At 35.8% G+C, this 16,699-nt stretch overlaps 1 protein-coding gene across 3 annotated transcripts in view; it reads right to left on the minus strand.

Moving 5' to 3' along the window:
- Nucleotides 1–11,662: 11,662 nt before the first annotated feature.
- Nucleotides 11,663–16,699, minus strand: part of si:dkey-28b4.8 (sarcoplasmic/endoplasmic reticulum calcium ATPase 2) — a 29,967-nt gene continuing 24,930 nt past the window's right edge. For all 3 annotated transcript variants that reach the window (XM_053501773.1, XM_053501772.1, XM_053501771.1), the window contains exons 22-23: nt 13,305–13,422; nt 11,663–12,209 (exon numbers count right to left, since the gene is read on the minus strand). In XM_053501773.1, coding sequence (XP_053357748.1) covers nt 11,895–12,209; nt 13,305–13,422 — 433 coding nt within the window. In that variant the 3' untranslated portion in view covers nt 11,663–11,894. The remainder of the gene's footprint in view (nt 12,210–13,304; nt 13,423–16,699) is intronic.

Raw genomic sequence — 16,699 nt, forward strand, 5'->3', positions numbered from 1 at the left:
CTCACCTGCCTTTCTGCATAAGCCAGAGTTACTCTTGATTAGGGGTGTAAATCTCATACATCACCATAATCAAAAGTGATCCTGGGGGCAGAGATTTAATAATTGATTATACTGTTATGATGCAATACTGTATAATGCAATACCATTTAGTCTTCAGTTAATATGTGACCAACTTTTTAAGAACCGGGGGAAGACCTACAGGGTACAGTGCTTCTTAAATTGTGAAAATTATATTATTTCAAAAGTAAAAAAAAAAAAAAAAAAGATCATATATATTATAAATAGATAAGTTTAAAGTTAGATAAATAAGTTTATCTAACTACTTATCAGTTTCTGAATGTTCATGTGTATGTGTGTCCATGTGGGTGATACTCAAGCTGTTGGGTATTTGTTACGCAACAGTATATTACACGATATAAGCATGTAAAATGTAATTGGGATTAAAAAAGTACCTGCATTGTGTTGTATCTTTGAGGGAATCAACTCAGTTGGTAACAATTTTGCATTAGAGTAGTCTTTGGCGTCCTCTATTGGTTCTAAATGAATGATAAAGCTTCTAGAAAACTGTGCCTCATCTACATGTATGAGGTCCTCTGTTTAAGGGGTGATAGTTTTTTATGCACTTTTTCATTTGGCATTTCAAAACCCTGTGTCTTTATTTTTTACCCCCCTCCCTCCTTTTTTTCTTTTTTTGATGTCACACCTCATACTGTACCTCCAGGGTCCAGGGTTTGAGTCTCTCCTCTGATCTCTGTGTGTGAAGTTTTGGTGGGTTTCTTCAGGGTACTCCAGTTTCCTCCCACAGTCCAAAAACATGCAGATTAGGCTAATCGGCATTTCCAAATTGCCTGTAGTGAATGAGTTTGGGCATACTTGTGCCCTGCCATAGACCTACCTTGTGTGCCAAGACCCCAGACATAAACTCCTGTACAGGATAAGTGATATAGCAAATGAGTAATATATTATTATTATCAATTCGTACAATTCGTATCAATTTAGTGTTTATTGTACATATACCATCCCTTTTTTCCAATCCTTTGCAAAGGGATTAAATCCCCAACTCCTGAAGTAATAATCAAAAACTTTCCACATCATCAAACCACAATCTTCTTACGTTTCCTTCAGTCCACTTCAAAACATCTGCTTACTAATGATACTTGTCTGGACACACAACTCAATTATTTCACAAAGTTCTTCATAACATTTTTACTCTTTAATATAATCTTTCTAAGCTAATGGAGCTCTCAAATAAATCCCCATAAACCATTTCCATTCTTTATAAAGTAGGCATCCTTTATAAAGTATAACCCTAGGCATCAAGAGGAGCGGAAATAGATAAGAGCATATCTAACCCTAACCCATCAGGTGTCCATCAGGTGTCACTGCACTCTCAAGAAAAAAAGGTACACAGTGGTACAAATAAAATTCCTCCAAATATTTTTTTTTACCTTTACGATAAATGTACCCTTAATGGCACGAAAAAGACCTCTGATGATAAAATTTTTTGACTGAATTTTTTTTTTACTAAATAAAAGGTACATAATTGTTCTAACATAAAGGGTACAAAATGTGGGATGAGTTTAGCTTTTTCTCAGAACCGTAATTGGAAAAAAAGCAAAAAAAAAAAAAAAAAAAGCAAAAAATACCATGAAATTGCAAAGTATGCAATGGTCACTTATGTCTTCAGTTAAACAGGAGCTGCTTTTCAAGAGTGGCACACAGATATGTGTATGACTGTGTATAGGGTGTAAGAGTGGGCTTTTACAAACCTAACACCCTTTTTCATCGTGCACTGTTTCTGTTTGCACTGTTTTAACATGAATGTGTGTCTTTGTACGGCCATATTTATGCCTTCTGTGTATAAGATCATCAGTGTCCCAATCCGCTCAATCCTGGACATTTTCTTTGCCAGTGAGTAGGTTCTGCATAGGGTGTAAAAGTTAACTTTTTAATCTGAGTTATTTTGCCTGTCAGTTAACTATTTTCTGAAAAAACTACAAACAAAAATGTGTTTCTTTTGTCCTCACATTATTTTCTTGTAGCACATCTCTGTATCACATACGTACAGTGAGGCAAAAAATAAGCCATCAATTGTGAGAGGCCTGTAATTTTCATTATAGGTATACCTCATTATAGTTATACCTATGAGAGACAAAATAAGAAAAATAAAACCAGAAAATCACATTGTAGGATTTTTAAAGAATTTATTTGCAAATTATGGTACAAGTATTTGCAAAAACAAGCAAGATTTCTGGCTCTCACAGACCTGTTACTTCTTCTTTAAGCGGCTCCTCTGTCCTTCACTCGTTACCTGTATTAATGGCATCTATTATCAGTATAAAAGACACCTGTCCACAACCTTAAACAGTCACACTCCAAACTCCACTATGGCCAAAACCAAAGAGCTGTCAAAGGACACCAGAAACAAAATTGTAGACCTGCACCAGACTGGGAAGACTGAAGCTGCAATAGTTAAGCGGCTTGGTGTGAAGAAATCAACTGTGGGAGCAAGTATTAAAAAATGAAAGACATACAAGACCACCGATAATCTCCCTCGATCTGGGGCTTCACGCAAGATCTTACCCCGTGGGGTCAAAATGATCACAAGAAATGTGAGCAAAAATCCCAGAACCACACAGGGGGACCTAGTGAATGAGTCACAAAGGCTACCATCAGTAACACACTGCGCCGCCAGAGACTCAGTACATGTCCAGGCCCGTCTAAAGTTTTCCAGAGAGCATTTGGATGATCCAGAAGAGGATTGGGAGAATGTTATATGGTCACATGTAACCAAAAAAGAACTTCGTGTTTGGAGGAGAAAGAATGCTGAGTTGCATCCAAAGAACACCATACCTACTGTGAAGCATGGGGGTAAAAACATCATGCTTTGGGGCTGTTTTTCTGCAAAGGGACTAGGACGACTGATTTGTGTAAAGGAAAGAATGAATGGGGCCATGTATCATGAGATTTTGCGTGAAAACCTCCTTCCATCAGCAAGGGCATTGAAGATAATATGTGGCTGGGTATTACAGCAAGAGAATGATCCCAAACACACCATCCGGGCAATGAAGGAGTGGCTTCGTAAGAAGCATTTCTTCAAGGTCCTGGAGTGGCCTAGCCAGTCTCCAGATCTCAACCCCATAGAAAATCTTTGGAGGCAGTTGAAAGTCCGTGTTTTTGAAGCAAAAACTCCCGGCTACAGGACAGGAATCTAGTTCACAAAAGTCTTCTCCATTATTTTTTTTATTAGTTTTTTGCAGACATACAGAGTGTATTACCTCAGCCATAAACTGAACATAATGTCTACTATATGAAACAACAACAAAACAAAATAAAACTAAAAAACAAAAAATAGCCAACATACCCTCCCGCCCATAACCCTTCCCAGGCCACATATAACATAAAAAAAAAAATAATAATAATAATAATAAATAAATAAAAAGAAAAAAAATGAATTAATTTACAATAAAAGTAAGGTCCGGTCAAATGATCCTCTATTAGGTCTCTAAGAGGAAGGTCCAGGTGATGTATTAACTTGTCTAATAATACTCAGAATGGGATTCCATGTTTTGTAGAAAGAACTCAATGATCCCTTATAAGAAAATCTGATCTTTTCAAGTTGAATACAATGTAATACTTCTCGTGCCCAGTCTTCATATGAAGGGGGAGAAACGTGTTTCCATTTAAGAAGGATTGCACGTCTAGCTAACAGAGTGGTAAAGGCAATGACTCCGCGCATCGTGGATGATGTAATTGAGGTTGGGGAAAGCCCAAACAGGACAGTCAGTACATCAGGGGCAATGGTGAGATTAAGGGCCTGTGAGATTGTTCTAAAAATGTCTGACCAGTAGTCTGTTAGTCTCGGGCAAGACCAGAACATATGAAGGTGATCAGCTGGGGAATGTTTACATCTATTGCACTCATCACTTATGTTTGAAAATATTTTAGCCAATTTAGCATTCGTGTAATGAGCTCTGTGAAGTACTTTACATTGTATTAAAGCATGTCTGGCACAGATAGACGAAGAATGAATTAAATCAAGAATATCTTTCCACTGATCCTCAGATATGTCAAAACCCAAATCCTGCTCCCAGGTTTGTTTAAGAAAATTGAGTGGAGATGGGGTAAGGGAGGATATTTTATAATAGATACTGGATATCAGTCGCCTTTGACCTGGGTCCAGAGTAAGAATTGAATCGAGTTCCGATTCAGGGGGTCGATTAGGAAAGTGAGGAAACAACTTTTGAATGAAGTGCCTTACTTGAAAAAAGCGAAAGAGATGGCTATTAGGGAGGTTAAATTTAGTTGATAAAGAAGAAAAAGAGGTAAAAATATCGTTTTCATACAGGTCATTTAAAGTACAAAGGCCCTTATTTGCCCAAATGTCGAAAGTACGGTCCAAAAGAGATGGTGGGAACAAATGATTATTTAAGATTGGCATGTTAATAGACGCTTTGTGGAGGCCAAATAGTTCACAAAAGTCTTGTACACAAATGTTATAAATGTGGTTTGTTATAAACGTAGCCTTACTCCAGTGACTTTTTGATCATGTTGGTGTTGTTTTCAATAACCATGCATAACTGACATTTTCTCCAAAATACAAACTTGTACATACACGAGCTGACATATTAGTGTAGCCCAGTTTCTGCTGATTACATTGTAATCAGACCTTAGCATTTAATATGTTCATAACTAACTGAAAAAGACACAAATGTCAGCACATTTCAGAACTTATTCAGGCCTCAAAACACCTGCAAACCTCTGAGGGATAATTAAACTTTCTTATTTAGCGTTGCATCCAATGATGTAAGCCATGTTTACACATTTTAATTAATTTAAAGTAACATAATGACCATAATATTAAGTATATTGTGCATGTAGCATTTACTATCCACTGCCTAACTTTTAGCTGTGAACAGCAACAGCTGTGATTTGAAGTTGCTGCATTCATTTAAGAGTTTTTCAGATGTGTATAATCACATTTTGTGAAAAGTGTGTAAAAATTGGGATATAAATTTAAAAGTTTCAAATTGTAAACAGTATGTGAATTGTATTGTTTGTGAAAAGTTATTTTGTAGATGGAAAATTATATTTTATATACAATACCATTTTACTGTGATTGTATTTTGTAAAAGGTTTTTTGTCTAATAGAAGTGTTTTATTTAGTTTAAATATGTGTTTATTGTAAACATATTTAGATGTATAAAGATGTATTTTTACAGAATATTTTACTGTAGTATAAGGCAGTGTTTCATATTTCACACACACACACACACACACACACACACACATATATATATATATATATATATATATATATATATATATATACAGTGGTGTGAACTATGTGAACTATTTGCCCCCTTCCTGATTTCTTATTCTTTTGATGTTTGTCACACTTAAATGTTTCTGCTCATCAAAAACCGTTAACTATTAGTCAAAGATAACATAATTGAACACAAAATGCAGTTTTTAAATGAAGGTTTATGTTATTAAGGGAGAAAAAAAACTCCAAATCTACATGGCCCTGTGTGAAAAAGTGATTGCCCCCCTTGTTAAAAAATAACTTAACTGTGGTTTATCACACCTGAGTTCAATTTCTGTAGTCACCCCCAGGCCTAATTACTGCCACACCTGTTTCAATCAAGAAATCACTTAAATAGGAGCTACCTGACACAGAGAAGTAGACCAAAAGCACCTCAAAAGCTAGACATCATGCCAAGATCCAAAGAAATTCAGGAACAAATGAGAACAAAAGTAATTGAGATCTATCAGTCTGGTAAAGGTTATAAAGCCATTTCTAAAGCTTTGGGACTCCAGCGAACCACAGTGAGAGCCATTATCCACAAATGGCAAAAACATGGAACAGTGGTGAACCTTCCCAGGAGTGGCCGGCCGACCAAAATTACCCCAAGAGCGCAGAGACAACTCATCCGAGAGGCCACAAAAGACCCCAGGACAACATCTAAAGAACTTCAGGCCTCACTTGACCTCAATTAAGGTCAGTGTTCACGACTCCACCATAAGAAAGAGACTGGGCAAAAACGGCCTGCATGGCAGATTTCCAAGGCGCAAACCACTTTTAAGCAAAAAGAACATTAAGGCTCGTCTCAATTTTGCTAAAAAAACATCTCAATGATTGCCAAGACTTTTGGGAAAATACCTTGTAGACCGACGAGACAAAAGTTGAACTTTTTGGAAGGTGCGTGTCCCATTACATCTGGCGTAAAAGTAACACAGCATTTCAGAAAAAGAACATCATACCAACAGTAAAATATGATGGTGGTAGTGTGATGGTCTGGGGTTGTTTTGCTGCTTCAGGACCTGGAAGGCTTGCTGTGATAGATGGAACCATGAATTCCACTGTCTACCAAAAAATCCTGAAGGAGAATGTCCAGCCATCTGTTCGTCAACTCAAGCTGAAGCGATCTTGGAAGCTGCAGCAGGACAATGACCCAAAACACACCAGCAAATCCACCTCTGAATAGCTGAAGAAAAACAAAATGAAGACTTTGGAGTGGCCTAGTCAAAGTCCTGACCTGAATCCTATTGAGATGTTGTGGCATGACCTAAAAAGGTGGTTCATGCTAGAAAACCATAAAATAAAGCTGAATTACAACAATTCTGCAAAAATGAGTGGGCCAAAATTCCTCCAGAGCGCTGTAAAAGACTCGTTGCAAGTTATCGCAAACGCTTGATTGCAGTTATTGCTGCTAAGGGTGGCCCAACCAGTTATTAGGTTCAGGGGGCAATTACTTTTTCACACAGGGCCATGTAGGTTTGGATTTTTTTTCTCCCTAAATAATAAAAACCATCATTTAAAAACTGTATTTTGTGTTTACTTATGTTATCTTTGACTAATAGTTAAATGTGTTTGATGATCAGCAACATTTTGTGTGACAAACATGCAAAAGAATAAGAAATCAGGAAGGGGGCAAATAGTTTTTCACACCACTGTGTGTGTGTATATATATATATATATATATATATATATATATATATACGTATTATTTCATATATATTTATTATGAATTTATATGAACATTTTTCATATATATTCATAATAAATAAATGTCTTATTCAATAGGAAAATTACTTTTTTATAGTTTCCAAAGGAACACTTTAAACACCATTAATGTACAAAAGGGCTTGTCACTGGGATGGTAACTTCAAGGACAATATTTGTACCTTTGATTAAGGTACAATAATATACCAGCTGGATGTCCTGGATGGTACAAACAGAATTGGTACAAATTTGTTTCTCTATATTAAGGTACAGTTCTGTGCCCTTGAAAGGTACTGCCCCAGTAACAATGGTTTGTATCTTCATTAGTACAAAACTGTACCTTTATTTCCGAGTAGACATAAGTTTGTTTGTGTTTGTAATATTTTTAGTTGTTTTAATTAGTGTAATATATTCAAAATACATGTACAGTAACATTCCTATATGATATCATGTTATTGTTAGGCTACTCATTTTTTATTTTAATGTAAAGTGCATTTTACAGCGTTTACTGATGCTGTTGTTATTATTTTGTGAAAATACAGCGAGGCAGATTTAAAGTATTCTTAATTCACTACAGGCTTTTGCAATTTTCAATTTTTTTTTACACAGCCTACAGCTTTAACAAGTATGCTCATCACTGATCATATGCATTAGAGAATCATTCATGATATTTACCCATAAAACATCCATAAAAAGAAAGAAATAGTCCACAGGAAAAACATGAATTCTGCTTTTCTGAGGAATGTTTATTTATTAAGTATGAGGCTTTAACTCTGTCTGGCCAATCCTGCTCCTTGACTATTCACATCTGCGATATGTCCACTTTCACTTTGACTTGCAGATACTTGAAGTTAATGTCTCATTGATGTCTCACTGTCTGTTGAGAGTACGAGACAGACACATGTGATGCTTACGCTCCCTGTCCCTGCACTTGATTTCCAAGACTAACATGCATAGACCTAACGTTAACAAGATTATTTGTTTTCAGCTGAACACATTTTCTTCATTACATATTTAAACTTGACTATAGAGACATACTCTTTGTATAAAGAACTCTTGTTCCTTTCTTTCTTTCTTTCTTTTTCTTCCTTCCTTTCTTTCTTTTTATCCTCTCTTCTCAAAGGCAACAAACTTGGCGGCAGAACTAAAATAACCAATTACCTCAGTTGAAACTACCAATATGTTTAAACATAAGGAAAAATTACCATTAATACTACTACTACTACTACTACTAATAATAATAATAATCATAATCATAGCAAAAAAACATTTATAAATATTATAAATTTGGCTCTTGTCAAAGTGTCTCAGATCCTTAGATTTGTTAATTTTTCTTTTTTCCAAAACATCAGTTTTTAAGAACGAGATAAACAATGTTATCTACATCACCTGTCACAGGTTTTAATATTATGGCAAATCACATATGTTACATCTCATTATTATTAAATTCTTAAAAAAATGAGTTGAAATGGTATGTGTGTTCAAAGCATGTGGTTAGCACTGTGTGTTTGTGTGTGCCTTTCGATAGGTTGGCATTCCATTCTGGGTTTTCCTCGCCATTTGCCCTGGGCTCCAGGCTGCTTGTAACCTTTCAAAGGATAACTGATCTGGAAAACGAATAAATGTGTGTAGGTGTTTTTCAAGTTATTTCACGTGAGCAATCAGGATATCAAGACATACTGGTCTTCCACCAGAGGAGGTGGTGGTGGTTATGAGTCATACATACGACTCGTACATCCCTTTCCCCTTCCCCCCAAAAAAGATGATTTCCCAAAAAGTGAAAGGGAATTGGGTAAGAGTTCCTTAGAATTTAGGGTCCCTAGAAATCCTTTCCCTCCTTTATAAAGTAGGCAGGATGGAGCATCAAGAGCAGCAGAAGTACTTGAGCAGAAACTACATCATTCTCACCTACAGGACCATCAGGTGTCACTGAGTAGACATAAGTAAGTTTATATGTGTATGTCTTTGTAATATTATTAGTTGATTTAATTGATTTGTGTTATATTATTAAAATGAAAAAATATTCCTATATGATAGAGTTTGTTATCATTAAAGTACTCATTATTTTATTTTATTTTACAGTGCATTTTACAGTGTTTACTGTTTTCCTGATGCTGTCGGTATGGCCTGTTTTATCTAAGCCAGTTAATTATTTTTGCGAAAATACAGCAAGGCAGATTGAGAGCATTCTCAATTCACTGCAGTCTCTTAGAATAACACCTAAAACTACAGTAAGTGTCTTTTAAATACTGCACTAAAAACTTTTTATTTATTTATTGTTGCTTGCTTGTATAACACTACAATTTCTCCCTATAGCCCTTAAACCAGATAAAGCTGAGGGAGGACAAGTCACTTTTAAACACAGATCAGGTATTACAAAAAACACAAAAAATCTGGGTATTTCTATCTATCTATCTATCTATCTATCTATCTATCTATCTATCTATCTATCTATCTATCTATCTATACACATTTTATTTATTTTTTCCTAGTTAAAGAGAACAAAATCTGCTTTAACAATAATTGATATTATTCTTCTGTCTAATTCTAGCATTTGATTCTAAATAAGCACAGAATGATAATTTTTCTTCTATTGCTTCCTTAGTGTGAGATTGTACAGAGATTGGCTAACTATCAGGAATGCACCTTTGAGCAGTCTCCAAACATCAGCAAAATGATTAAAAAAGAAACCAATGGCTTGGTGAACAACTTGCAGGTAAAACTTATTTTGCTGGGATTTTGGAGATGGAAAATATTCTAAGATTTGGCAATAAAATAGATTTTGTTCTTTTGCAGAGCTCCATAACTGATGGCTGCATCCCATCAGATGCAAAGTGTCCCTATTCAGATTTGTCTCTGTGGAATAAGACTGATGTCTTGGTGCGTTGTTGGTCTCAAGATGTTGTTTTATGCAAAAGTATGCTTGAAAGCTTGTGTTCAAGCTACAATTCTGTATAATTACAAGAATACATTTCCTGCTTTGAATTTCAGACAATGCAAATTCTATACTAATTTTAGCTAATGAATTAATATATTTACTATTTATTTAGTCAATTTATAAAGGAGGTGATTTAAACCAATTTGCAATATTATGTTCCACATTTTTGATCTTTTCCTTTTTATGTTTGCTTTGTAAAATGGGACACCTAGTTTTTTTTTGTTTGTTTGTCTAAATGTTGTATGGATTGCTATAATACCAACAACAATGCGATTTAAGGATTAACCAGTGCGGATATTTCATCAATACAGAAATCATTTTAAATTAACTGTTTATTTCCTCTCTGAGCATTCTTCCATTAAAGAAATGTTTATGTGACAATTGTAGCAATTAAATTAATAGCACAACACAATGTAAATGCCTTTTTTTAGAAAACATTTTACAAATGTGAAAAACATTTTTTGTAACTATTAAAACATTCTGAAATAAAAATGCTTTAATTTTAATAATCTGTCTGGTTGTTTTTATAGTTTGGTTTTACAATAAAGTAGACAAAATGTGAATGTAAATTAAACCTCAGAAGGTGACCAGTAGTAATGGAAAAAAAAAATAGAACACACTTCCTCTGTCTTTTTTCCAATTTTAGTCATAGCCTTTCCTTTTCACTGTCAATGGACACAAAGAACATGAATATTTTCAACACAAACAAAGTGAAATGTTAGTGATGGTAAAGACATCACATTTAAAATAAGGAGGTTACATACATAGTGGTGCATTAACATGTCTGACTGTTGGTTTTTTCATCAATCTTTACTACGTCCGATAAATGCCTCACTCTCTGTCAAAAGTTTATGCACACCTTCTAATTCCATGGTCTTTTCTGATTTTTATATATTTCTACCGTACATTGCAAAACAATGCAGCATAGGTAAGTTTTAGTGTTGTTTCCCTTTTATATCCCTTACCAGACTTGTAAGCATTTACAATTTTCTTTATATTTTAATCATTTGCACCTATTGTAATACATCAGTATAGGTGATTTTAACCATTTTAAGTATGAATAAATATGGGAGTGTCCTAACTTATTTGCATTTTTTAAATAATTTCTTTTGTTTAAGTGAAATTTGTTGTTAATGAAATGTAATGCCTTTCATCTGCTGGTACAAATTAAAATAGAAATCAATATGTTGGCATTTCCTAATAATGAAATTAATATGTAATACATTAGCACGTTTTGAGCAGTATATTTTATCCAGACTGATATTGCTGATATCTTTCACCTTACATGCATTGAAACTCACATTTTGTTTCTTTTGAGTTTCTGGTCACCAACTATTTGCTGTACTTAACACATCCTCATCTTATAAACAATAAAAAACAGGAAGTTCCCTGTATGCAGGTGATTATGAATATATTTAAATATGTGCTTCAATAAAACAAAAAGAAACACGATAACAAACAAAGTATCTTTTAACATTTAATGTTCAGTGAATGCTCTGTATTGCCTATGAAAAGTGTATTGGGTTCCAACTGTATGCAGGACTTGCTGTGCTGAGATAAATTATTTTATTTAATGACTTTAAAATAATCTAATTAAACTGGAAATAAGGTCATATATACTTTAAATGCTCTCAAATAATTAAAACCAGAGTATGAGAATGGTGCTGAAGGTGAATGACATGAGGAATCCCCCCCCCAAAAAAAATAAACAAAAAAAAAACACAAAATGAGACTGGACTAAATATGACAGTTGCCTTCCTTTCTTGTTTTACTCTTTGTTCTTATCTTCCTGCTAATTCTGATTGTCCATGGCCAAAATTCTTTTTCATTTCCCTTTTTTGCTTAGGTATTTATTTTATTTCTTTTTTGGTCTTCTGTTTTTAACGCCCCCTTTATTTAATCTTAACTTAAATAGTAAAAATCCTTCTTTTCAGATGTCACTCCCTGTCTCTATTCCCAGAAGATGTTTGTAATATCTGAGTCCAGGCTGTAGATCCAAAACAAAAGGGGAGCGGAGATGAACACAAACACCCATGAAACACCCTTTAGACCTCGTCGTATTTTGCCAGTCAGGCCTGCGAATCCGCTGCTGACACCTTGGTCATGGTGCTGTCTCTCGTCTTCTTCGCGCTCTAGGTCACTCCCTGGCTCAATGTAATTTCTAGCTAAGAATTTCAATGCTTCATCCATCAGGATAACCGGCAGGGACATCTTCAGTACGGTAACCCACTGCGGCCAGGACAGCGGCCGGATCTGGAAAATCATCTGCAATAGAAGAATCAGAGTATCAGTGCCAGAAAAATAAGCCGTTTATACAGGCTCACACACATATTTAAATATGCCATTTAAAAATTCCAAAGTTTTTTTTTTTTTACCCTAAAGGAAGAACATGATTAATTCAGCAGCAGGATGAATGACTAAGTCCACAGCAGGAAGTAATGGTACTTGTTACAGAAGCAATTACTTTTTCACTTGATCTTTTGACATCATGTAAAATCGGTGTGGTTTCATAGGTTTACAGTAAAACAACACCATGCTGTAATGTTTTGGTCTTCCAGTGAAGCACACACTAACACATGAGTCAGATCAATCAATTCACCCACAGCTCTCAGTCTTTAATTTCATGACAGTTGAGGCAAACTGATCGGGAATCAGTGACTCAAAAAGAGTGTCCTTTATCCCTGTGAGTCAAGATGTTCTTTCATTTATTTAATTCTCATATGCTTACCGTCACTTTAGACATAGATCCCAAAATTTCTTTGATCTATTTTGTAACACTGAGGATCATCACTGAGGATATTTTGCATTGCGTGTTGCAGTACTTCACCAAACATTTGTGGACATCTGTTCCAGATGTGTCTATGTGGCTGTGGGAATTTGTGCTTATTTAACCACAAGAGCTTTAGCGCAGCCAGGCATCAATATTAAGTGAAGAGGACATAGAACACATAGAGCAGAATGCACAAGCAGAAAATAACACCAACACTTCCCATTACACAACAGAAAAGTGTGTTCTTACCTCTGGTAGTGCTCCCCCTTATGTCAGGGTTGTGTGACAATGGCTGGTTTAAATAAATATTAATCTTTGGAATAAACACATAAATTTGCCTTTTGATCTGCCTCATTAAATACCTTTGACATTTAATAAAGCAATAAAGACAAGTTGTTGCAATTCCTTTGTGATGATGTACTGTATGACCTCGTGAATATCTGTATTTTATACTTGCAATTACCTTAAGGGCATGCACATTCCAACCAAAAGAAAAAATCTAAATTGCACAATAATTGGACAATCCAGTTCACATAGCAAGGGAATGATTTGTGTTTCTTTGTCCAGGCATGTTAGGAATTTAAACTTACAGGAAGTGGATCCACATACAGGATGAGGAAATGCAGGGCCATTGAGAGGCAGATAGCGCCTACAAGCCAGGGGTTCGACCAGGGAGGCATCTTCAACAGAGACTGGTTCTCAGACAGGCTTTAGACACACACAAACAGCAAATTAAAACCATACTTTGTTATATAAAATTTTATGTTAAACAAAATATAAATGGAGCAACTCACCGCTTTAATCATACGCTAGATTTAATTATATCCCATGGTATAGATGATTTTATAGGTATAGATTTTACCTCAAAGTCATGATATCACAAATTATCACCTCCTGATACAGTGGCTTGCAAAAGTATTCAGCCCCCTTGAACTTTTCCACATTACAGCCACAAACATGAATCAATTTTATTGGAATTCCACGTGAAAGACCAATACTGTACAAAGTGGGTTACATGTGAGAAGAGAAACGAAAATCATACATGATTCCAAACATTTTTTACAAATAAATAACTGAAAAGTGGGGTGTGCGTAATTATTCAGTCCCCTGAGTCAATACTTTGTAGAACCACCTCTTGCTGCAATTACAGCTGTCAGTCTTTTAGGGTATGTCTCTACCAGCTTTGCACATCTAGAGACTGAAATCCTTGCCCATTCTTCTTTGCAAAACAGCTCCAGCTCAGTCAGATTAGATGGACAGCGTTTGTGAACAGCAGTTTTCAGATCTTGCCACAGATTCTCGATTGGATTTAGATCTGGATTTTGACTGGGCCATTCTAACACATGGATATGTTTTGTTTTAAACCATTCCATTGTTGCCCTGACTTTATGTTTAGGGTCGTTGTCCTGCTGGAAGGTGAACCTCCGCCCCAGTCTCAAGTCTTTTGCAGACTCCAAGAGGTTTCCTTCCAAGATTGCCCTGTATTTGGATCCATCCATCTTCCCATCAACTCTGACCAGCTTCCCTGTCCCTGCTGAAGAGAGGCACCCCCAGAGCATGATGCTGCCACCACCATATTTGACAGTGGGGATGGTGTGTTTAGAGTGATGTGCAGTGTTAGTTTTCCGCCACACATAGCGTTTTGCATTTTGACACATTTTTTACAGTTGTGTCATACTCCTTCCATTTCTGAATGATCGCTTGAACAGTGCTCTGTGGGATGGTCAAGGCTTTGGAAATCTTTTTGTAGCCTAAGCCTGCTTTAAATTTCTCAATAACTTCATCCCTTACCTGACCTGGTGGTGACCTGTCTGGTGTGTTCTTTGGACTTCATGGTGTTGTTGCTTCCAATATTCTCTTAGACAACCTCTGAAGCCGTCACAAAGCAGCTGTATTTGTACTGACATTAGATTACACACAGGTGCACTCTATTTAGTCATTATCACTCATCAGGCAATGTCTATGGGCAACTGACTGCACTCAGACCAAAGGGGGCTGAATAATTACGCACACCCCACTTTTCAGTTATTTATTTGTAAAACATGTTTGGAATCATGTATGATTTTCGCTCCACTTCTCAAGTGTACACCACTTTGTATTGGCCCAATTTCTTATTAGACCCCTAAATGAAGACGATCTAGATGAAGTGACTAGCAGCATGGGCACTTTTTTTACCAATACATTAGACACTGTTGCTCCCCTCAGATTAAAAAAAGTCAGAGATAAAACACTTGCACCATGGTACAACAGTCATACTCGTGCCCTAAAGAGAGCAACCCATAACCTTGAGCGAAAATGAAGAAAAACTAAAATTAAAAGTTTTTAGAATTGCGTATAAAGACAGTATGTGCAGCTATAGACAGGCTCTAAATGCTGTTAGGACCGAGCATCTGAGCCGACTGATAGCTAGAAACAAAAACAATTCCAGGTTCTTATTTAGTACAGTGGCTCGCCTAACAAAACCTAAGATGCCTGCAGAGAGTATCCCATTACAGTTTAAAAGTGAAGACTTTATGGACTTCTTCAATGAAAAAATCGATAGGAAGAAAGTAACAGAGGTTCAACCTCTAATAGCATCTCATGATCGAGTTCAGTCTAAAGCTTCACATTTAGATTTTTTAGTGCTTTACAGGTATAGGACAGGAAGAGCTGTATAAATCTATCACCTCGGCTAAATCAACAACGTGCTTGTTAGATCCAATCCCAACCAGATTTTTAAAAGAAGTGATGCAAAGAAGTTGGAAAGCCACTTCTAAACATTATTAATTCCTCATTATATCTAGGTCACGTCCCTAAACCTTTCAAGTTGGCAGTTATTAAGCCTCTTATAAAAAAAAAGTCTAATTTAGACCCGAACGAAGTAACAAATTACAGACCGATTTCAAACTTTCCGTTTATATCAAAACTATTAGAAGAGGTCAAATATGCACATTCTTGCAGGAAAACGACATCCTCGAAGAATTTGAGTCAGTTTTCAGGCCACATCATAGTACAGAAGCTGCACTAGTTAAGATTACAAATGACTTGTTTTTAGCTTCGGACCAAGGCTGCATCTTAATACTAGTCTTACTTGATCTTAGTGCTGCATTCGACACTTTAGATCATAATATTCTCATAGATCGCTTACAAAATCACATAGGTATTCATGGACAGGCATTAAAATTGTTAAGATCATACCTGTCTGATCTATACCATTTTGTCGATCTAAATGGAGAACCATCTGGTATAATGCCAGTGAAATATGGTCCCACAAGGGTCAGTTTTAGGACCTCTGCTGTTCTCAATATACATGCTTCCCTTGAGTAACATCATTAGAAGACATGGGATTAGTTTCTATTGTTATGCTGATGATACCCAATTATATATCTCAACTAAACCAGACGAAATACCTAAGTTGTCTAGACTAACTGAGTGTGTCCAGGACATAAAAGATTGGATGACCAATAACTTTCTTTTACTAAATTCAGATAAGACAGAGATATTACTTATTGGCCCAAAAACCAGTACACAACAGCTTTCACAATTCAGCCTGCGTTTAGAAGGATGTACTGTTACTACCAGCTCAACAGTAAAAGACCTGGAGATAATATTAGACAGTAACTTGTCCTTTGAAAATCCTATATCACAAAAACAGCCTTTTTCCATCTTAGAAATATTGCCAAACTTAGGAGCATCTTATCCATATCTGATACAGAAAAGCTAGTTCATGCATTCATGACCTCCAGACTGGACTATTGTAATGCATTACTAGGTGGTTGTCCTGCATCCTCAATAAACAAGGTTCCAGGGTTCTCACTAGATCCAGAAAATATGATCATATAACCCCAATATTATCATCCATGCACTGGCTACCTGTTCAGTTTAGAATTAATCACAAAATAGTATTACTGTACTTATATACAAGGCTTTAAATGGCTTAGCTCCCACATATCTAACCAGTCTTCTGATACACTACAGTACAATCCACCCCGTTCCTTAAGATCAC

Source organism: Clarias gariepinus, chromosome 8, assembly GCF_024256425.1.
Source record: "Clarias gariepinus isolate MV-2021 ecotype Netherlands chromosome 8, CGAR_prim_01v2, whole genome shotgun sequence".
Lineage (NCBI taxonomy): Eukaryota > Metazoa > Chordata > Actinopteri > Siluriformes > Clariidae > Clarias > Clarias gariepinus.